Here is a 23,828-nt window from a genome sequence, read left to right as displayed (position 1 = left end):
TCTCCTAACAAAGGAACACTGGCTTTTCAAGCTGCCGCAGGAGTCGGTAATTGCCGACAGCTGTATCCTCTAACGAGAGGGCGGGATCAGAGCTCCAATCTGCAATGGGGCCGACCAAGCAGTTGCTTGGGGGAATCCAGGAAGCCATTTCCTGAAATACACACATACATACACAAAACCACAACACAGAAACTGGGGAACGTAACACGCCCACCCCAAACTTCCAGTTTGCAGTAACAAAAACCAACACGCATCCCCAGTTACTAAACCCGTGATAATGCTTCGGCGATCACATTCGCCGAACCATTCACATAGTTAATCTGTATATTGCATTCTTGTACAATCAGAGTCCACCGCATAAGCAGGCGATTCTGATTGTACATTTGCTTCAAAAACACCAAAGGATTATGGTCCGTGAAGACAAGTACAGGCAAGGCACTGGAGCCCACATATACCTCGCAAAAACTGTAAGGCTAGCAATAAAGCCAGTGTCTCTTGTTCAATGGTGGAGTACCTTGACTGACACGAGTTGAACTTACGGGAGAAGAAACTGACGGGCCGATCCACTCCCTCTTCATCTTCCTGCAAGAGAACCGCACCCACCCCCACTATACTAGCGTCTACCTCCAACTTAAAAGGTTCGTCAAAGTTGGGGCGGCAAGCACTGGAGCATTACAAAGTAGCGCTTTGGCGGACTCAACAGCATAGTTACATTCCTGGGACCACTTAAATGGTACTTTGGGACTGAGCAGAGATGTAAGGGGAGCTACTACCGAAACATTCTTACAGAACGTACGATAGTACCCTACCATCCCCAGGAATCTGTGCAACTGGGGGCGAGTTGTGGGAGCAGGAAAAGCAACAATTGCTTCCATTTTGCCAGTTACTCGGCGCCCTTGACCTCGTCCCACTTGCTTCCCTAAGTAAGTCACGGAAGCCTTCCCAAACTCACACTTGGCCAAATTGAGGGTTAAAGAAGCATTCGCCAACCACTGAAACATACTTAAAGGTGGCGAGATGATCAGACCAAATAGACAAATTAATCTCCACATCGTCAAGGTAAGCAGTACAATTTGGCACATCCGCGAACACAATGTTAACTAGGCGCAGAAAAGTAGCAGGTGCATTACACATTCCAAAGGACATCACAGTGTATTGTACGAAGTTATCAGGCGTAACGAAAGCCGAGATGTCAAAAGCTCGAGAGGTCAGAGGCACCTGTCAACCTTTTATCAAATCTAACTTACTAACCTAAGCAGCAGAGCCAATTATATCAATGCAGACATCTAAGTGAGGTAGAGGAAAAGAATCAGACTTTGTAATGGCATTCACGCGACGATAGTCCATACATAAGCGGAACGTACCGTCAGGAATACACAGGGAACTCCAGGAGCTGTTACTGGGTTTTGCCATGTCATTCTGTAATAAATAAGCTACCTCACTTTTCATTACCTCCCTTTTCTTAGCGTTAACCCGATACGGATCCTGACGTATAGGAGCAGTGTTCCCCACGTCCACGTCACGTTCCAAGATGGACGTGCAACCTGGAATGTCCTGAAACACATTGAGAAAACGATTTATCAATAGGATAAGATCATTAGTTTGATCTTTATCCAAATGTTCCATTTGAGAGGGTAACTTTTTCAGCATCTCCGAATTACATAAAAGTATGGCGTTACTCCAACCCGTCCTCCTTATATTCCTCTAGGTCCCAGCCAGGCTTCAGCACCACAACAACCACACTGGAGATGGGCTGGACCAGCTTACCTGAAGAGCTGTCTGGAGAGTCAAACTTATAATATGTTTCAGCATGTTAAGATGAAACACATGGGAAGAACGCCTAGGATCTGAGTTCTTTATCACATAATTGGTGTCACTGAGTTTCTTTTCCACAAGATATGGCCCAGAAAAACGTGCCGACAGAGATGAGCCAGGGATTTGCAAAAAAACTAAAACTTGATCCCCTGGTGCATAAGAACGGCCAACATTTTCTTTGTCATAATGTAACTTAATGCGTTTTTGAGATGACACATGCGGCATGCAGTCTCTCCCGCATCTTACTGACATAATCCAACACATTTTGTGGCGCTACTGGGTGTAGGAGATATGATATGCTCCTTCAAAACTTTTAGCGGACCTCATGGGGTGTGTCCAAACACAAGGTCAACAGGGCTAACCCCCAGGGCTCTTGTATTGTTTCCCTGATAGCAAATAGGACAAAGGGCACCCCCTCACCCCAATCGGTACTGGTGTCCATGCAATACTTGCGTAGCATCGCCTTTAGCGTCTGATGCCAGCGTTCGAGGGCCACTTGATTCTCCGGATGATATGGACTGGAGACCTGATGGGAAATACAGCGTCTTTAACACATTTGAGAACAGTTTTCACATAAAGTTGGTTCCCTGATCAGTTTGGATTACTTTTGGGAGTCCAAACGTAGAGAAGAACTTCACTAGTGCCTTCACCACAGCCTTAGCCGTTATATTACGGAGAGGGATAGCCTCTGGGTATCAAGTAGCACTGCACATTATTGTTCGTAACTACTGGTTACCTGACCTGTTTTTCAGCAACGGACCTACACAATCGATAATCATGCGTTCAAATGGTTCCCCCACCACAGGAATTGGGCAGAGCGGCGCACCAGGAACCATTTGGTTCGCTTTCCCAGTGAGTTGACATACATGACATGTTTTACAAAATTGGACCACGTCAGACTTCAAACCTGGCCAGAAAAATTGTCAAAGGACTCGGTTATAAGTCTTCATGATCCCCAAATGTCCGGACCATGCCTGGTCATGGGCGAGTGACAGCACCTGTTGTCGGAATGGTGTAGGAACAGCCACTTGACACACTTTACTCCAGTCACTAACTGTGTTATGAGCTGCCCGTTTACACATCAAAACTCCTGCTTCCATAAGTAGGCGGTCTCCCTAGTTTTAGCTTCCTCAATGGAAATTACCAAAGCAAAACACTTGCGAAGACTGGTGTCTCCCTTTTGACATTCAATCAACTTCTCGGGGGTGACAAGACAAAATAATTTCATGTAATTGGGGTGCGATTTCGCTTTCCCCTGCCTTAGTTTTTACGGGGGTAAAAACCATCGGCCCAGCAAGAAGGAATACTCGGTGCATTGCCTTCTACTTCAACATTCTCAAACATGGAACTAGTTAAATCCACATCTCCCAGCTTGTGAGATTGTGCCCTCGTTAACACACATGCAGGAAAAACATGGGGAAATGCTTGAACCAACTTATCATCTGTAGTTTTGATTTCTGGCGTGTCTACTACCTCTAACACAGGAGTCACGTTACCACCAGTGATATCGTTCCCTAGTATGGACTTCTTCCCTAGTTGTGACTTCTTTTACTGGCAGTGTATAGACACTACACCAACAAGAAAATGTCCTGATACCAAGTCTGACACTAAGTGGACCCAGTGTAATGGTACAGGTGCGGTTTTTGACTCTATACCCTGCAATATGACATGCGAGCCACAATACGGTTCAGGAAACCAGGGTAAAGCAGCAGACGAGCCAAAGACTGCGAAAGACTGGACTAAACCCACGCTTTTCAATTTAGGGGATGGTGACAGGGACTGTTTCAGTTTATTTTTCAAGTCCGCAATCACGTGACCCTTTTGGTGACAGTAAAAACAGTCATGGATCTTGTGTGAAGGCTTAGGGTTGTCGGAGGAAAAGTAACCCAAATGAGGCACTGATGACCTAATCGTTCAGCCTTCAAAATGAGGCGCACCAAAGACAGTCTTGTGTGTCAACGTGTACTCATCTGCCAACACTGCTGCCTGGGCCAATGTCACCACTTTCTGTTCATTTAAATTAAACTACAATTATATCAGGCAGGTTGCTTTTAAAGTCCTCCAAAAGCATCAACTCCTGAATATCAGCAAAGGTGTTGACCGTTTTTGGCCAGGTTTGTAAAAACGGTCCCCCCCATTAAGTCAAAATGTGATTAGTTGATTCCACTGTCACTACACCATTTTGCCCCAATACAGTTGAATGGCAGATGCCATTATCTAGCTTCTGTTGGCCTAGCCAATGGTTGACTTAGCTAGCTCGATGTATCCCCCCAGAGACCAGCAAAGTCCTGACCAACAAAATCCTAATTGGATATTTTTTTTCTCTTCAGTGTTAACCCTTTCCTTTCCAACAAAAACTGAAGAGATTAAATCAGAACATGATTGAAAATAGTAATATAATTATTATTATTATTTAGAAGTCCTTAGCTCTTCTCTGAAGGCGTAGAATGCCCATTGTTCACCACTGTGTTTGGGTTAGTAATAATTTGTAGCGTGTCTCTATTTTCCATCAGCATGCATTTATTCTAAAGAATCCATATGTTGTTCTGAAATATGAACACAGAAATACTGGACATTTTGATCTCTTATTATGGTGGTGATTTGACAAAATTACAATCATGATCTTGAATTCGACTTGACTCGGTCTATCATATTACTGCCACAACGGTGGTCACGAGACATGACGGCAGTCAAATTCCACGTGACCATTTAGTCACTGTGATTAGGCTTCTCCAAGCTCTGATGCTGCAAGTAGCAAGGGAAATCCGGCCTTCTAAAGACTTCCTCGGAATGGTATTCTCAAATCCAACAAAAACCTTACTCCTTTGAAGGGTGAGTAAAGTACACAAATATGAGCAGTTTATCGACTTAATTATTGGCTATTTCTAAGCTTTTTAAGCCAATAAATTCTCAGCCCCAGGTACACCAAATATTTCCCCAAATGCTACTTTTTCTTAAAGGGACACATCCACATCCCCTTTTAAATAAAGGGACGTGCAACATAAATGGTATATGCTAAGTTGCTAAGAGGAATCATTGGGATGACCCCACCAGAACCCTAACTTTAACCCTTACATTTACCCAAACCTTAACCCTTACCTAACCCTAAACGTAACCTTAACCCTTACCTTAAACATTTTAAATGTCAAATTCAATGGGGGTGACATCAGAGTTGGACGTCCCAAGGATCACACTTAGACTTTTCCCAACATAAATGGATTTGACCAGTCTTGGATTTTGCCAGTCCAAATAATGCAGTCAGAACTGGAAGATACTTTACGTAAATATTATGAAAATGAAAAGATACAAAGGTTTTATAACTTTAAGCCAGTGAAATATGTATGTGCTCATGTCACCTCACCCTCGAGGCAGTGTCACAGTACAAAGCTTTTCACACTCATTTCAGACTCACACTAATTATACAGTTTCATCTCTACTCTTTCTCTCACCTTGATTTTGTTCTAATTTTGTTCTCAGAGCCACCAGTGACAGTCATTAAAAAACTGGAGGACTTGCGCTTTCCAGAAGCAGCTATGGCATCAATGGATTGTGAGCTATCAAGGCCTCATGTTGAAGTGAAATGGATGAAGGTAAACAATTCATACCCTTTCCACCCAATTTTTACACTATTTTGTTAGCAACCTTCCACTCAATAATACTATGATGCATCGCATGAAGTCATATTCATGGGTTGCGCGTTTCGTCACAATGTTGTTTTAAACGGTAGTTTTGGGACTGATACCCAACTGAGCATTCTACTCAGTGCAGTCTTATTAGGGGTTAATTAAGATTTAGTCTAAAGTGCATTACTGTGGCTTGGAAACATGATGACATTTCAAAATGAGGTATATATATTGTTTATTAATCTGGTCAGTCTATGTCATTGAAAGAGCGGTGGTCCTTAATGTACACTACGTATATAGACATACATTTATAGACATACACACACACACACACACACACACACACACACACACACACACACACACACACACACACACACACACACACACACACACACACACACACACACACACACACACACACACACATACATACCACCATAACACATTTACATTAGTATTCAGACCCTTTACTCAAGTACATTCTTGAAGAAACTTTGGCAGCGATTACAGCCTCAAGTCTTCTTGGATATGACGCTACAAGCTTGGCACACCTGTATTCAGGGAGTTTCTCCCTTTCTTAACTGCAGATCCTTTCAAGCTCTGTCGGGATGGATGGGGAGCATCGCTGCACAGCTATTTTCAGGACTCTCCAAAGATGTTTGATGTTCAGGTTCAAATCCGGACTCTGGCTGGGCCACTCAAGGACATTCAGAAACTTGTCCTGAAGCCACTCCTGCATTGTCTTGGCTGGGTGCTTAGGGTTGTTGTTCTGTTGGAAGGTGAACCTTCACCCCAGTCTGAGGTCCTGAGCACTCTGGAGCATGTTATCATCAAGGATCTCTCTGTACTTTGCTCCGTTCACCATTCCCTCGAACCTGACTATTCTTCCAGTCCCTGCCGCTGAATAACATCCCCACAGCATGATGTTGCCCCCACCATGCATCGGCGTAGGGATGGTGCCAGGTTTCCTCCAGACGTGACGCTTGGCATTCAGGCCAAAGAGTTCAATGTTGGTTTCATCAGACCCAAGCGGGTTGTCATGTGCCTTACTGAGGAGTGGCTTCCGTCTGGCCACTCTACTATAAAGGCCTGACTGGTGGAGTGCTGCAGAGATGGTTGTCCTTCTTGAAGGTTCTTCCATCCCCACAGAGAAACTAGAGCTCTGTCACAGTGACCATTGGGTTCTTTGTCACCTTCCTGGCCAAGACCCTTCTCCCCAATTGCTCAGTTTGAGTCTTGGTGGTTCCAAACTTCTTCCATTTAAGAATTATGGCAGCCACTGTTCTTGGAGACCTTCAATGCTGCAAACATTTATGGTAGCCTTCCCCAGATCTGTGCCTCGACACAATCCTGTCTCTGAGCTCTACAGGCAATTCCTTGGACCTCATGGCTTGGTTTTTGCCCTGACATGCATTGTCAACTGTGAAACCTTATATAAACAGGTGTGTGCCTTTCCAAGTCATGTTCAATTAATTGAATTTACCGGTAGTGGACTTCAATCAAGTTGTAGAAACATCTCAAGGATGATCAATGGAAACAGGATGCACCTGAGCTCAGTTTCGAGTCTCATAGCAAAGGTCTAAATACTTATGTAAATAAGGTATTTCAGTATTTTATTTGTAATACATTTGTAAACATTTCATTATTGGGTATTGTGAGTAGATTGATGAGAAAAAAACAATTTTAAATCCATTTTAGGATAAGGCTTAACAAACCAAAAAATCAAGGGGTCTGAATACTTTCCAAATGCACTGTACATACATAAATATACTGAACAAAAATGTCACGCACCATGCAACAATTTCAAAGAGTTACAGTTCATATGAGGAAATCAGTGAATTGAAATAAATTCATTCGGCCCTAATCTATGAATTTTCCATGACTGAGAATACAGTTGGTCACAGATAGCTAAAATAAAATGGGCCTCACAGTAGGCCTTAGGATTTCATCATGTTATTTTTGTGCATTAAAATTGCCATCGATAAAATGAGTTGTGTTTGTTGTCCGTAGCTTATGCCTGCCCATACCATAACCCCACCGTCACCATGGGGCACTCTGCTCACAACGTTGACATCAGCAAATCGCTCGCCCACACAACGCCATACTCATGGTCTAAGGTTGTGAGGCCGGGTGGACGTACTGACAAATTCTCTAAAACAACTTTGGAGGCGGTAAAGGATAGAGAAATGAACATTAAAATCTCTGGCAACATCTCTGGTAGACATTCCTGTAGTCAGCATTTCAATTGCACGCTCCCTCAAAACTTGAGACATTTGTGGCATTGTGTTCCGTGACAAAACTTCACATTTTAGAGTGGCCTTTTATTGTCCTCAGCACAAGGTGCACCTGTTTAATGATCATGATGTTTAATCAGCATCTTGATATACCACACCATTCAGGTAGATGGATTGTCCTGGCAAATGAGAAATAATAATAAATAATAATAATAATATATGCCATTTAGCAGACGCTTTTATCCAAAGCGACTTACAGTCATGTGTGCATACATTCTACGTATGGGTGGTCCCGGGAATCAAACCCACTACCCTGGCGTTACAAGCGCCATGCTCTACCAACTGAGCTACAGAAGGACCAAATGCTCACTAACAGGGCTGTAAACAAATTTGTGCACATAATTTGAGAGAAATAATCTTTTGTGCGCATGGAACATTTCTAGGCTCTTTTATTTCAGCTCATGAAACATAGGACCAACACATGTTGCATATATATATTTTTGTTCAGTATACATACATTAGATTTTACTCCGGTATACATTATATTATGTGTAGTGTTTTCAATAATACCATTACGGACCATGAGCTCTTTAATCCCACCCCTCAGCTACTCTCAGCCCATCCCACCTATCACCATAGACCACCCTCGTTTGGTTTCCATGTGCCATATATTTTACTGTGCTGTGATGTTTTACATATATTTTTAACCTTTCTAATCGCATAGTATCCACAGATCCACTCCTGAGTTGTGCATCAGTCCAAGGTACTGCATCTCAGTGCTAGAGGCGTCACTACAGACCCTAGTTCGATCCCAGGCTGTAAAACAACTGGCCGTGATCAGGAGTCCCATAGGGCGGCGCACAATTGGCCCAGCGTCGCCCGGGTTAGGGGAGGATTTGGTCGGAGTCGGCAGTTATTGTAAAATATGAATTTGTTCTTAACTGACTTGCCTAGTTAAATAAAGATTAAATACATTTAAAAAATATATTTTTTTAAATATTGTGAGTTAAGATGAAAACCTTTCCTAAGAGTATTATTATATTGTTGATTGATTGACTATGGCTTTCAAAATAATTAGCAGGACAATCTTTAGTAATCATTGTGATGTCGCCAGATTAACTTTAGATGCAGCACAACTTTAGTTAGCTAGGTAATATTGAGGGAAGAACGCCAGAATTTTAGTTAGCCTCTTAAGGATCGTGCCCTTTTTTAAAAATTCTTGCCTAAAATGACATACTCAAATCTAACTGCCTGAAGCTCAGGACCTGAAGCAAGGATATGCATATTCTTGATACCATTTGAAAGGAAACACTTTTTTTTCCACAAACACCAGTTTGTGGAAATGTAAAAGTAATGTAGGAGAATATAATACATTAGATCTGGTAAAAGATAATACAAACAAAAAAACATGTGTTTTCTATTTATTTTTTCCTCCATCATCTTTGAAATGCAAGAGAAAGGCCATAATATAATATTGCAGTTCAGGCGCAATTTAAATTTTGGCCACTAGATGGCAGCAATGTGTGTGCAAGTTTCATATTGATCCAGTGAAGCATTACAATACTGGACAATATTTTGTACCAAGCAGAATTGGTCAATTGCTACATTTTCAAGTACATAACCACAGAGAACATACAAAAATGATATGGCAATACAACATTTAAGTTTACATCCTCCCAGGAATGTCATAGATGATGGATCATTAACTTATACACTAACTTTCTAGATAGCCGGAATGGGTGGGTGTGAAGCCAGAAACAGTAGGGGTTCAAACTGTAGAACCCAGTTCCTACATTTGAATATAAAAATAGATTTTATCAGACCAAACTATGCTATGTTTTATCTCTGGGACCCTCAGGAAGACAAATCAGAGCAAGATTACTGAATGTAAGTACATTATTTATACCTTCAGAGGTGAATGTATCAAACCAGTTGCCGTAATCATTTTTGTTGTTGTTGTGCACTCTCTTCAAACAAATAGCATGGTATTTGTCACTGTAATACCTACTATAAAGTGGACAGTGTAGTTAGATTAACAATCATTTAAGCTTTCTGCCCGTATAAGACATCTGGAAAGTTTGCTGTTACTTACAACTGTCATGTTAATCACATTAACACAACCGCCCCGGTATAGGAACAGCGGTCCCGTAGAGGCTAGCTAACATTAGTCATTTAGCAGACGCTCTTATCGACAAACTTTGCTAGCTCATGGCAACATTGCCATCTCTCTAAAGTAATCTTGACTACGTCATAATGGTGTCAAAATTGTTTCCTACTAATTATTTGCCAACTTTAGCAATGTCATTGTATTTCCAGGTCACTATAGTATAATTTTTACCAAACAGTCATTAACAACCGTTCAAAAAGACTGATCATTAACCATCAGTCGTACATCAATATGCTGCGGCATCTGTAGAACGTTGATAACATTGGCAATGACGGGAAGTGCAGTCCATGAATAGCTAGGTTTGTAAAATACAAAATCGACAATGGTCAGTTTACTTATACATTATTCATTTACTCAAATGATATTACAGATTTCTGTGGATATGATGACTATTTCTCAATTAAAAATGTTTTATCTTCAGAATGGGATCGAGGTGAAACCACGCAAGGATTTGCGTATTTATGCAATGGGAAGAAAACACTACTTCCAAATCCTGAAGTGTGAAGTCAGTGATTCTGGCACATACTCATGTGACGCTGGAGACTCCAGTACATCCTGCAATATAGCGGTCTACGGTACTGTCTGCCGCCTTAATAATCTCCCATATGAACAATATTTTGATGACTAACTAAGCTTATAATAAAATCTGCTAGTCATTCATTGCCTCACCTATAGGTTTGATCAGATATACTGTACTTTATGTTAACACTTCAGTGTTTTAAAGTATGGCAACACTACAGTGTTAGGGCTTTGTTTTCGGCTGGCGTTAAGGCGGAGCTAGTGTCAAATGCGATTTCGTCATGTAAAATCTGGGGCACTGGCATTTTCCAGCCCTGACGCCAGGTTTGGCAATTTACCTGTCTTATATCAGCTCGCTTGTGCTCAGATGGGCGGGATGGACATTTTTGTGTCCTTTAAAAATATGATCCAAAGAGCTAATTTCAGGCAGGGATATTTATGACCAACCAAATGCTGGTTTTAGCGGTAACAGAGTTGGTTATGGTATGAATTTTGAAAGCGTAAATGTAACCTATCCAGCCGTGAAACATACTGCCCTAATCTGCTTTTGGTGCCTCTATACCTTTTAAATAATACAATTTAGTTTAATTTGATTTAAAACCAAGCATAGCCTCCCCTCCTCTCAATTCAGTTTCTTTTTGTCCAATGCAATCGCAAAGTAGTTAAGATTGTCGATAAAGGCTTTGGCTCTTGAGACCACTTGGAAATAAATCTTAATCACCAAAGATTTATTAAAATATTAAGTTTGAGAGGAGTAAAACAGTTAGCTGACATTCCCATTTTATATCTGCATTGTAAGCAGGCCCACATTTTTTTAAACCATGTAGGTCTCGTTTTGGACTTAAAACCCCCTCCATGATGTGACCTACATGTCCATGCCCATCATGAAATGAGAGATGAGAATGTAGACGTTTTCTGTAACCTGTAATAATTTGATGTTGGAGTAGACGCAGTCCACATCCATGGTGAATAGGAAGTCGCTGGTGCCAACCTTGGCCAGGAAGGCCGCCGTGTCCTGCGAGCCTCTGGTAGTTGTCCTCCTGGCCGAGTTGGCGTTCCACCTTCTTCACGTATTGACCCCTGTCCAGGATGACCATAGCTGACCCTTTTTTCGCCGGTTTGATGGTGATCGTCGCGTCCCTCTCCATTTGCCTGAGGGCGGTCACCTCCTCCTTGGGCAGGTTGCCCCGTGCCCCTGGTGGGAGAGGGACGCGACACTCTGCAGCAGGTCGGTGTTGGGTGGTTCCCACCCTGAAGGTTACGTGAATAGTTGTTTATTTTCTGGTGTGTCCATTCGTATCCGTTGACAGAGCTCTGTCACCGCGTTCATGAAGATGGCGTTGTCCAGGATGTTAAGGTCCTTTTGATCCATTGGCGAGGGGGTCCATGAGGGGCGGAGGAGAGACAGTGATGGTCGCAAGATCACCGGGGGGTGGACGGAGAGGTCATTGGAACATTGGGAGGCCATCCCCCTTGGCTGCCAGAAGCTCAACCATCCTCCCAATCCCCGGTGTCATCTTGTTTGGGGTATGACGGATCGGTCCGGTCAGCGTTCTGGGTGTGGTATGGCTCTCTGTCTCCTTCCGTCCCTCACTGATGTCCATGGGGTCTTCTGCCCCCCTGGATGGCGTGTGGCCAAGGGCCTTTTTGTGTCCAGTCACCCTAGTCGGGGCATGGTCTGGGCCGAGGTCAGACTGTGTCGTGTTCCGCATCGGAAGCCCTCCCTGTGCCACCCGGGTTTGGCCGGGTTTTGGGTGTTCTGGGGATGGTGGTGTCGGCCTATTGGTCTTGCCGGTCCTCTTTCTTCCTCGTTGTGCGGTCTGAGGGGCTCTCTCTTTATTCCCGCATCTGCGTGTCTGTTCCGTTGGTGTCTCCCAACGTCCTCCTTGTGGCCCCTAGTCTCCTTTCTCCATGCGCTCCAGCCAAGTGGTGTTTCCACCAGGTTGCATATGTTCTGCCTTGAGTGTGGAGATGGACTCCTCTCCTCCTCTTCCGATGAGGCTTCCTTTGTTGCCGCCAATGCCCGTGGGTCGCCCTCGCTCCATCGGACTCCCCGTCCTCCGCCTTACTTTCCGCCAACGCCCGGGTGAGGGCCGGAAAAAGCTGCTCCAGTAACTATGCCACAGCCACTCCGACGAAGCCACTGACAGTCCATCGATCATCTCCCTCGCCTTCCGCTGGTATCCTGGTAACAACGGCTCTCCCTAGAGGTGGTTGTTGATCTCCTCCAGGTAATGTCAAGATCTGATGAGCAGTGTCTTGGCAGTGGCCTTGACACTGGGGTGGAAGAAGAAGGTGGCTACCGACTCGGCCCTACTGTGTTTTGGATCATTGGTCGGTAGTTTATCCTCCATTGTGATCTCCTGCCTCCGTGTCGTGTCCAGTGTCGTGTCCGGTGCCATTTGACACCGGACACCGGTGCCGTTTGCTCCGTGTCTGCCAACCATAGGGTGTCTGTTGGAAGACGAGGGGAAGGAGGCGTAACCCCATAGGGTTGGCAGTGCGCTTTCAGAGGCATCGGGTATGTGTCAGAGGCTGTTGCCTCCCCACTGTCCCTGGCTGCCCCGCTCTGAAACAGGGGGCCTTCTAAGTTGGGTGCCTTGACCTCCATTTTCCTATTGGTCTCTCTATAGAGATTTGGGAGTGATGTACTCCTGTTCCCATGGTGAGGTAGCGACAGGCTCAGGACCTGTTGGAGGCAGTGGTCCACCCTTGTGGAGTTCTAACCAGCCCAAGGGGAAGCCTCTGTGCGGTGTTTGGCAACCTCACAATGTCTTCTAATTTGGGTTCCGATGTACTCCTCCTGTGTTCTTTTGGTTCCAACCCATAGACTCTGTAAGTGTTGGAGGCAGTAGTCAGACCTTGTGGGGTTCTAACTAGCCCAGGGGGCAGCCTCTGTGATGTGTTTTGTGGTCCCATGGGATCTCCATAGCTGTGCACCTTGTCCTCTGTTTGGTGAATGGTCGCTACCTGTGAGTCATCTGTCCGTTTAGTGTGCCACCAATGTTAAGAAGATACTTTCCTGGGGTGGGCACACTTGTTCAAACAATACTTACCTGGATGGGTCCTCATGGTTTTGTCCTCTTGGTGATGTGTTGAGGTTCTGTTGTATGTTTTGTGTGTGTGTGTGTGTGCGGACCCATTCCAATGAAAGGTGTCTAATGAGCTCAGGTTCCAAATCACCACCTCTAACCTTTTTTCCCTGTTGTTATCATCCAACCACTGAAATCCTCCATAGACACCTCCGTTGTTGTGTTTAACACCCTGTGTTGACCCACCATGTGTCGCAGTTGGTTCTCCTGTTGGGCTGTGTGTCCAGCTGTTGTTGAGTGTTGGTCACCCATCCATAGTAGCCACTCCTTCGGCTAGGGTAAGGGTGGTAGTTCCATTGCGTTGTTGAGTGTTGGCCACCTGCCCGTCATAGCCACTCATCTGACTGGTGCGAAGGTGGTGATTCCATCCCTTTTGTGTTGTTGCACCAGCACCCATTGTCCCACACCTGTCCGTTCTGGTCCACCTTGTATCCGTAGAGTGGAGGATTCTGTGTGAGTGGGGTCTTGAGTAAAGATGGTGGTTCTATCCCCTGTATGTTGTTGTAGCACTTGGTTTCGTTTAGTGGAGGTTCCGTTTGGTGGAGATTCCGTTCGGTGCAATGGAACGATGCTGGGGCTGACTATGTCCGGGCCCCCAGGTGCACAACACCCAAGAGTCTGGCCAGGTTATGTTTTGATTATGAATCCGCAGGGTCGATCTGACACCTTCAAGCTGTGCAGAGACCGGGGGGAGGGGCACTCCGCTTGCCGAGCAGGAGTGCCAGGGGGGTCCGGGCACAACCAGCCCAGGACGGTAGAGTGGGGTCTTGGTGGTTCCATCCCTTTAGTGTTGTAGCACCCGTTGTCCTACACCTGCCAGCTGTAGTCGCCCTTTATCCATAGTGTGGATACAAGGGGGAGGTGCACCACTCTTCTTGCCGAGCAGGAGCACCGGGGGGTCCAGGCACAACCAGCCCAGGGGTGAAGAGTGTGATCTTGTGTACATCCTGTTATTGTAGCAAAAGTTATCCATCTCATGCCACCGCCGGCACACCAGCCGCCCGCGTCTGGAAAGTTGTTTATGGGGTGCGATGGTTAAGTATATGTGTTGTGGGTTCCTCCTGAGCGTGGGTTCCATCCATTCATTAGCGTTAGGGTAGGGCCAGGGTTAGGGTTAGGCTTGGGTTAAGGTTAGGGTTTGGTTTAGGGTAGTGTTAGGGTTAGGGAAAGGGTGTTCCCCTTTAATGGGGACAAGTGAGGTGGGTGATCCCCGGTTAGGAGGCAGCTCCTGTTTGGGACTGTCACTCCACGTCAGGTGCCAAGTTTTTTGCTTCCGGTTGCTCGCCGTCCATTCCTGGTAGCGAGTGTTTGTCTAGTGTTGGAAGGTGTCCAGATTGGGTGCAGATGCAACTGTTTACTTCCTCTCGTGCAACTGAGTTAGGAATGACACCTGTATCTTTGTATTGACTGGGTATCAATACACCCAGCTCAAATTGATATGTCTGCTTTTGTTATTTTTTACCCATCTACCAATAGGTGCCCTTCTTTGCGAGACATTTGAAAACCTCTCTGGTCTTTGTGGTTGAATTTGTTGCTGCAATTCACTGCTTGACTGAGATACCTTAAAGATAATTGTATCTACAGAGATGTAGTAGTCATTAAAAAATCATGATAAACACTATTATACATTTACATTTACATTTAAGTCATTTAGCAGACGCTCTTATACCATGGCATTGTTGAATATTAGTTTCTTATTTGCTTGAAGGGCATTCTAGAGCATGCATTATTTCCCTATAACTCCCGGTATATCAGCACGGTCAAACTCAATGTCTATAGTTCATTCTTAAATGTCTAATTTAAAACATTATTGGTATTGTTGAAGTTTATTTAACTTATAGCAAGCTTGGATTAATGGTTTGGTTAGCTAAACTAGCAAATGTGTTTGCTTGGTTACCACAGCAACTACTGTAGCTCATTTAAGGACCAAACAAATCAACAGTTGTGCCAACGCTGTGTACTACTCCCTTCACAGAGCAGTGCAAACTGCCTCTAACCAGAAAAGAAAGAGGAGTGGGAGGCCCCAGTGCACAGCTGAGCAAGAGGACAAGTATATGAGAGTGTCTAGTTTGAGAAACAGACGCCTCACAAGACCTCAACTGGCAGCTTCATTAAATAGTAGAAGGCCAGCATCCCGGAGTCGCCTCTTGACTGTTGCCATTGAGACTGGTGTTTTGTGAGTACTATTTAATGAAGCTGCCAATTGAGGACTTGTTAGGGTCTGTTTCTCAAACTAGACACTCTAATGTACTTGTCCTCTTGCTCAAGCAGAAAACTTGGTCCTTAAATGAGCCAGACTCCCATCTCATCGTCCAGGAAGCGGTGGAAGCATGATGGTCGGAGAGCGCACAGGGGGAACACAGTGGCTTCCCATTCTGCCAGGTAGATGTTGGCGTAGGCGGGGGCGAACCGCTTTCCCATGGCCACTCCTTTGACCTGCAGGTAGGTGTTTCCATTTAACTCGAAGTCGTTGCAGGTGAGCGAGAGCTCTAACAGCCGCAGCAGTTGCTTGTACGGTCTACTGTCCTGAGGGTGGCGCTCGAGGTGAGCGCTGACTACGGCCAGGCCGGTTCCAACTTTGATGTTGGTGTAGAGGCTGTCCACGTCCATGGTAAACAGGAAGTCGACAGGCGCCCACCTTGGTTGCTGCCACCTTGGCCAGGAAGTCCACCATGTCCTTGATGTAGCTGTCGTGCCTCATCGCCAGCAGGCGTAGGTAGGCGTCAAGCCACTCCGACACGCCGTAGGTTTCGCTGCCGCAGTCGGACTCGATGAGTCAGCCGTGGGGCACCTAGTGGATTTTTGGCAAGAGGTAGAGGTTCCTGCTCTTGGCCAGCGTGGTTCCCACCAGGTTGGCGCATTGCTTGGGCCCCAGGGTCCCGTCCGTCACCAGCCCATCGAGCACACCTCTGATGAGCAGAGCCATCCGTTGAAAGATGGGCTGCTCCAGCCACCAGTAGTTCTCCTCCTGGTCTTCACGTACTGACCCCTGTCCAGGATGACCATAGCTGACCCTTTATCCGCCGGTTTGATGATCGTCGTGTCCCTCTCCAGTTGTCTGAGAGCGGTCACCTCCTACTTGGGCAGGTTGTCCCGTGCCCCTTGTAGGTCGGGGGGGGGGGGTCGAGTTTAAGGTTTTCCAGTCGGTTTCCAGTAGGTAGCGGACGCCCTGCGGCAGATTCGTGTCGGGCGGCTCCGTGAATAGTTGTTTATTTTCTGGTGGGCCCTCTCCACGGTCACTGTTCCCTCTGGGTTCCGCAGTGTGCATTGCCTTTGCGGCTGTCAAAGTAGTCGGCCACTTTGAGCTGACGGTGGTAGGCGGCAAACTCAGGGCGGAACCGGTCGAGCGTGGGCATGAGTTAGAGGCCTCGTCTGGACAGGGAGAGTTAAGGCTTTATGGGTGTGAAGATGCGTGACAGGACCACTACCTCTATGCCGGTCTCCCCTGTGCTTCGATCAGAGTGCGGTGGGTGCGGTGTGGCAGAGTCCAGCCCCCTGTTGTCCTCCTCTCGGTTCGGTGGTGTGGTGGTCATCGGCGGGGTTGCCCGTCAGTGTCAGTCTCCCTGAATTTGGGTCGGAGGCGGGCGGGTGCGTGGTCCCCGGCGCCCAAGTCCATCTGAGGGTCTTGGTCTTGGTCATGGTGGGGTACGGCGCCGCCGGTTGGGGCACGGGACGGTGGGCAGGTGGCTTGGTGCTGTCAAGAGGGTCACTCTCCCCCTGGTCTGGGCCAGTGAGCGGAACACTTAGTTTTAACAGCGGCTCCACAATTGCCACATCGCCATAACCGGGGTCCAGTGCAGGCCATCCTGTCGGGAGTGGAACTGTGATGAAGGCAGCAGAGGGACATGTTGTCTGTGGCCGATCAATCCATTCAGGATATCCAAGTTGATCCGGTCGGTCAACGGCATCGTAGGAGAGTAATTGATCTTCAGCACGAGAATGGCAGTGTTCAGGAAGCTGGGCTAGTTGAGGCCTTTTGGGAGGTGGTAGTCATTCCCTTTTCTCGGTTGTTGAGGCCAAAGGAGAGGATGACCTTGGCCACCTCGGGACAGCCCTCGGTTCGCAGGTAGTCGAGGAGGAGGATGCCGTGGCAAAAGCGGGCAACGGGGATGGATTCCACTTAGATCTGGTCGGAGAAGATCCAAAGGAGCCTGGCGATGTTGGAGTCTCCTAGGATGAGGATGGGACAATGGGGCTGTACCCTCCACTCGGGCTTGTAGCGAGCACCGGGATGACACAAGAAGCAACTTGTGTCAGGCGTCGACGGTGCTTTCTTTACTGTTGGTGTGGTTGGAGTTGGAGTTCTTCCTAGGTTTTGGCCTTTCTAGGGAGTTTTTCCTAGCCACCGTGCTTCTACACCTGCATTGCTTGCTGTTTGGGGTTTTAGGCTGGGTTTCTGTACAGCACTTTGAGATATTAGCTGATGTACGAAGGGCTATAATAAATACATTTGATTTGATTTTGATTTGATTTGGATACCACGTAATTGGGGAGAAAAGGGGTTAAAAATAATAATAAAATAAAAAATGGCTTCTGGCGACAGTGGCATCACACAAATGGATGTTGCTGCACATTGGTGACATGGATGTGGTGAATTTCCTCCCCCTCAAATCGCAAAGCGCTTTGAGCACCTGGAAAATAAACTATGAATCACATCCATCAAGAGCTCCTCCTATGCTCAGTTGCCCTCTGTGGATGGAATGGTGGTTTGAGCTCAGTCTTGTCCATGGCTGTGTTTGAATATCCCCTTAATGTAGCCATTGCTCAAAGTGATCACTGATCCGGCCATTCACAGAGGAAGGAAGAATGCATTCTTAAAAGGGATAGTTCAACCACATGACGAAATAGGTATTCGAACATGGCCCATGTCCCGAAGTCCTATGACCCCTGATCTTGGTTGGCCTCTGCTCCTCGCCCCTGCCCATGTTCCGTCTGAACTGTATGAACAGGTTCGTCCTGCGGGCTGCCCCTTAAGCCCTGCTAATAGTCTTGTGATTGAGCCTCTCCACTTCTAATGAGGTTGAAGACTCTGTGGCTGGCTGTGGCACCCCGCAGAGCTCTCCAGGATTTGAGGACTCCCCTCTAGCCCTTCGTACATCAGCTGATGTACGAAGGGCTATATAAATACATTTGATTTGATTTGATTCGGAGTGACGGCGTCGGAGGTGGTCACGGCGTCGGGCCGATGTGGCTGACAGGGCTGTTGCTGTGGCAGGTGGGCCGGCCCGGAGTCTCGCTGCTCAACCTTTGATGGGGAGCAGGGCAATCCTGCTGGCCGGGGGTTGACAGGCCTTGACGAGTTGCTGACGGATGCTCTCCGTCAGAGTCGAGGAGATTGCCGGGGATTTCCCCAGGTCCACCACCAGATGGTGATATTCCGGAGGCAGCAGCAAGGTTGGTGGGATGTGGGGAGGCGGCAGAGGGGGAGGGTGACAGGGCGGTTGGAATTGGAGGCGGTGGCTCCACCTTCAAACTGCCGGTGGGATAGCTCCATCTGTATCTGTCGGGAGAGCTCAGTCTGTTGGGAGAGTCACCGTGCTCATAAAGGTGGTGTCGTCCAGGATATTGAGGTCCTCTTGATCCATGGGCGGGGGGGTCTGTGAGTGGCGGAGCGGAGACAGCGGTGATCCCGAGATCGCTGGGGGGTGGACAAAAAGGTCTTAGAACGTTGGGAGGCCATCTCCCTTCATTGCCAGAAGGTCGACCATCCTCCCATCCCCGGTGTCACCCTGGTCGGGGTATCTCCTTTACCCAAATCCAGATAGCAGATGTTCTGAAAGAGCTGCAAAACCTGGACCTGTACAAATCAGTTGGGCTTGACAATCTGGACCCTCTAGTTCTGAAACTATCCGCCGCCATTGTCGCAACCCCTATTACCAGCCTGTTCAAACTCTCTTTCATATCGTCTGAGATCCCCAAGGATTGGAAAGCTGCCACAGTCATCCCCCTCTTCAAAGGGGGAGACACCCTGGACCCAAACTGTTACAGACCTATATCCATCCTGCCCTGCCTATCTAAGGTCTTCGAAAGCCAAGTCAACAAACATGTCACTGACCATCTAGAATCCCACCGTACTTTATCTGCAATCTGGTTTCCGAGCCGGTCACGGGTGCACCTCAGCCACGCTCAAGGCACTAAATGATATCATAACCGCCATCGATAAAAGACAGTACTGTGCAGCCGTCTTCATCGACCTTGCCAAGGCTTTCGACTCTGTCAATCACCATATTCTTATCGGCAGACTCAGTAGCCTCGGTTTTTCTGATGACTGCCTTGCCTTGCTGTCCGGTCCTCTGGCAGTCTCTATGGGGGTGCCACAGGGTTCAATTCTCGGGCTGACTCTTTTCTCTGTATATATCAATGATGTTGCTCTTGCTGCGGGCGATTCCCTGATCCACCTCTACGCAGACGACACCATTCTGTATACTTCCGGCCCGTCCTTGGACACTGTGCTATCTAACCTCCAAACGAGCTTCAATGCCATACAACACTCCTTCCGTGGTCTCCAACTGCTCTTAAACGCTAGTAAAACCAAATGCATGCTTTTCAACCGTTCGCTTCCTGCACCTGCACGCCCGAATAGCATCACCGCCCTGGATGGTTCCGACCTAGAATATGTGGATATCTATAAGTACCTAGGTGTCTGGCTAGACTGTAAACTCTCCTTCCAGACTCATATCAAACATCTCCAATCTAAAATAAAATCTAGAGTCGGCTTTCTATTCCGCAACAAAGCCTCCTTCACTCATGCCGCCAAACTTACCCTAGTAAAACTGACTATCCTACTGATCCTCGACTTCGGCGATGTCATCTACAAAATAGCTTCCAACACTCTACTCAGCAAACTGGATGCAGTTTATTACAGTGGCATCAGTTTTGTTACTAAAGCACCTTATACCACCCACCACTGGGACCTGTATGCTCTAGTCGGCTGGCCCTCGCTACATATTCATCGCCAGACCCACTGGCTCCAGGTCATCTACAAGTCCATGCTAGGTAAAGCTCCGCCTTATCTCAGTTCACTGGTCACAATGGCAACACCCACCCGTCGCACCCACTCCAGCAGGTGTATCTCACTGATCATCCCTAAAGCCAACACCTCATTTGGCTGCCTTTCGTTCCAGTTCTCTGCTGCCTGTGACTGGAATGAATTGCAAAAATCGCTGAAGTTGGAGACTTTTATCTCCCTCACCAATTTCAAACATCTGCTATCTGAGCAGCTAACCGATCGCTGCAGCTGTACATGGTAAATAGCCCACCCAGTTTTACCTACCTCATCCCCATACTGTTTTTATTTATTTACTTTTCTGCTCTTTTGCACACCGATATCTCTACCTGTACATGACCATCTGATCATTTATCACTCCAGTGTTAATCTGCAAAATTGTAATTATTCGCCTACCTCCTCATGCCTTTTTCACACAATGTATATAGACTCTCTTTTTTTCTACTGTGTTATTAACTTGTTAATTGTTTACTCCACTCTGTGTTGTCTGTTCACACTGCTATGCTTTATCTTGGCCAGGTCGCAGTTGCAAATGAGAACTTGTTCTCAACTAGCCTACCTGGTTAAATAAAGGTGAAATAAAAAATAAATAAAACATTTGGAAGGATCCGGTCAGCATTCTGGGTGGGGTATGGGTCTCCATCTCCTTCCGTCCATCACCGATGTCAATGTGGTCTTTTGCCACCTCGTTCCAGGCCTGAAGTCTGGCTGGGCCTTGTTCCTCGCCGAAGTCCCTCCCCATGCAACCCTGGTTAGGGTTTAGCTGGGTTCGTGGTGCTCCGGGACCACAGGCACTTACACAGGCCTCTCATGTCCAGTCACCCTGGTCGGGGCCTTATCTGGGTTGAGGTCGGACTGGGTCGTGTTCCGCATTGGAAGCCCTCCCTGTGCCACCCGGGTTTGGCCGGGTCTCGGGTGTTTTCCGAGTATGGTGGTGTCAGCTTGTTGGTCTTGCTGGTCCGCTTTCCTCGTCGTCGTGTGGTCTGAGGGGCTCTGTCCTCAGTGCCACATCCCCTGGTCTGTTTTGGTGGCCCCCGATGGGGTGAAGACGGCGATCAGCTCCCTCACCTTCCGTTGGTATCCTGGCGGCAAGTGACTGTCCAAGAGGTGGTTGTTGAGCTCTGATGAGCACAGTCTTGGCAGTATGTACAGAGTTGAGGTAGTCATTAAAAAATCATGTTAAACACTCTTATACCATGGTATTGTTGAATACATGTTTCTTATTCTCTTAAAGGGAATTCCAGAGCATGTTGAATTTAAAACATTATTGGTAATGTTGAAGTCGATTTTCACTATAGCAAGCTTGGACTGATGGTTTGGTTAACTAAACTAGCAAGTCTGGTTGTTTCATTACCACAACGACTACTGTAGCTCTCGAGTAAAGTTGTTGGCTATTTCAGTTGATGTTGAACACATTTTTACTGGCAAATTGACACATTTCTAGTGGCAAATGTGTTCAATTATAGCCATGGTATAAAAGGGACAATCAACTTGGGGTTCTATGCGTTCTCTGAAAAATAATGGATCTCCTTGGAAGGTCAGAAAAACACATTCCACGTTGTTAATTGTTTCTCTTACTTGACCAATCAGTTCAGATAGAGCAGCTTGCTATTGAGAGCAGATTTAATCTGTATAGGAAAGTTGTTATGAGCAAATTGTATTTTGTCATAACAGAATGGTTTAATCATAATGAAAGACAAACACACACACACTGTGCTACCAATCACAGTGTAGGGTGTATATTGCACACAGAGTGATTCCATGCAACTTATGTGACTTGCTACGTACATTTTTACTCCTGAATTTATTTAGGCTTGCCATAAAAAAGGGGTTGAAAACTTATTGAATCAAGACATTTCAGCTTTTAATTTTTTATTAATACATAAAAAATACATAATAAATAAATAAAAACAATTCCACTTTGACTTTATGGAGTATGGTTTGTAGGCCAGTGGCAAAAATATCTAAATTGAATCCATTTCAAATTCAGGCTGTAACACAACATTTTTAAAAAGTCAAGGGATGTGAATATTTCCTTAATAAAGTATTGTACATCAGAGGATCATATGAAGACACCACAGCACTGTGGATTACACACATTTTTGCACACGACCAACATCTTTTGGGGGAACTAAGGAACTAAGTATTTTCTTTTTTAATTATGTCACCGTAATCCCCCCCCAAAAAGAGTTTAAAAAGCCATATCACCTGTTGATATTCTGTCGTACAAAGGCAAAATGCAGTAACTTCACTTTTGGTCAACATTTAGTTAAGACTGAAATTCGGCTTTTTGTATCAGTTTTATCTTGTGACAAAAGTATCCGGATTCAATTATGTTCTGTTTCAGGGAAAATGGCGTGTGAAATTTTCAGTAACTACAAAATTCAAGTAAAAACCAAGGCAAACAGCAGTAACTAAAGTTACTGTACTTTGGCTTTGTTCCACTATGAAACTGATAAAAATGGCTTTAAAGTTTATTTGCTGTCCAACAAAATATGTTGTAGGTAGACACGTGACAATACCCTGATTTATTATCTTATTATACATTTACATTTACATTTAAGTCATTTAGCAGATGCTCTTATCCAGAGCGACTTACAAATTGGTGCATACACCTTATGACATCCAGTGGAACAGCCGCTTACAATAGTGCATCTAAATCTTTTTAGGGGGGTGAGAAGGATTACTTACCCTATCCTAGGTATTCCTTGAAGAGGTGGGGTTTCAGGTGTCTCCGGAAGGTGGTGATTGACTCCGCTGTCCTGGCGTCGTGAGGGAGTTTGTTCCACCATTGGGGGGCCAGAGCAGCGAACAGTTTTGACTGGGCTGAGCGGGAACTGTACTTCCTCAGTGGTAGGGAGGCGAGCAGGCCAGAGGTGGATGAACGCAGTGCCCTTGTTTGGGTGTAGGGCCTGATCAGAGCCTGGAGGTACTGAGGTGCCGTTCCCCTCACGGCTCCGTAGGCAAGCACCATGGTCTTGTAGCGGATGCGAGCTTCAACTGGAAGCCAGTGGAGAGAGCGGAGGAGCGGGGTGACGTGAGAGAACTTGGGAAGGTTGAACACCAGACGGGCTGCGGCGTTCTGGATGAGTTGTAGGGGTTTAATGGCACAGGCAGGGAGCCCAGCCAACAGCGAGTTGCAGTAATCAAGACGGGAGATGACAAGTGCCTGGATTAGGACCTGCCCCGCTTCCTGTGTGAGGCAGGGTCGTACTCTGCGGATGTTGTAGAGCATGAACCTACAGGAACGGGACACCGCCTTGATGTTAGTTGAGAACGACAGGGTGTTGTCCAGGATCACGCCAAGGTTCTTAGCGCTCTGGGAGGAGGACACGATGGAGTTGTCAACCGTGATGGCGAGATCATGGA

The 23,828-nt window shown here is 46.3% G+C and overlaps 1 protein-coding gene across 10 annotated transcripts in view; it reads left to right on the top strand.

The window, feature by feature from the left end:
• Positions 1-23,828, top strand: part of LOC118385860 (obscurin-like protein 1) — a 76,496-nt gene that overhangs the window by 41,396 nt on the left and 11,272 nt on the right. For all 10 annotated transcript variants that reach the window (XM_052521842.1, XM_052521844.1, XM_052521843.1 and 7 more), the window contains 2 exons: positions 5,293-5,405; positions 10,264-10,417. In XM_052521842.1, coding sequence (XP_052377802.1) covers positions 5,293-5,405; positions 10,264-10,417 — 267 coding nt within the window. The remainder of the gene's footprint in view (positions 1-5,292; positions 5,406-10,263; positions 10,418-23,828) is intronic.

Source organism: Oncorhynchus keta, chromosome 7 (assembly GCF_023373465.1).
Source record: "Oncorhynchus keta strain PuntledgeMale-10-30-2019 chromosome 7, Oket_V2, whole genome shotgun sequence".
Lineage (NCBI taxonomy): Eukaryota > Metazoa > Chordata > Actinopteri > Salmoniformes > Salmonidae > Oncorhynchus > Oncorhynchus keta.
This window is presented reverse-complemented; position numbering and strand designations above follow the sequence as displayed.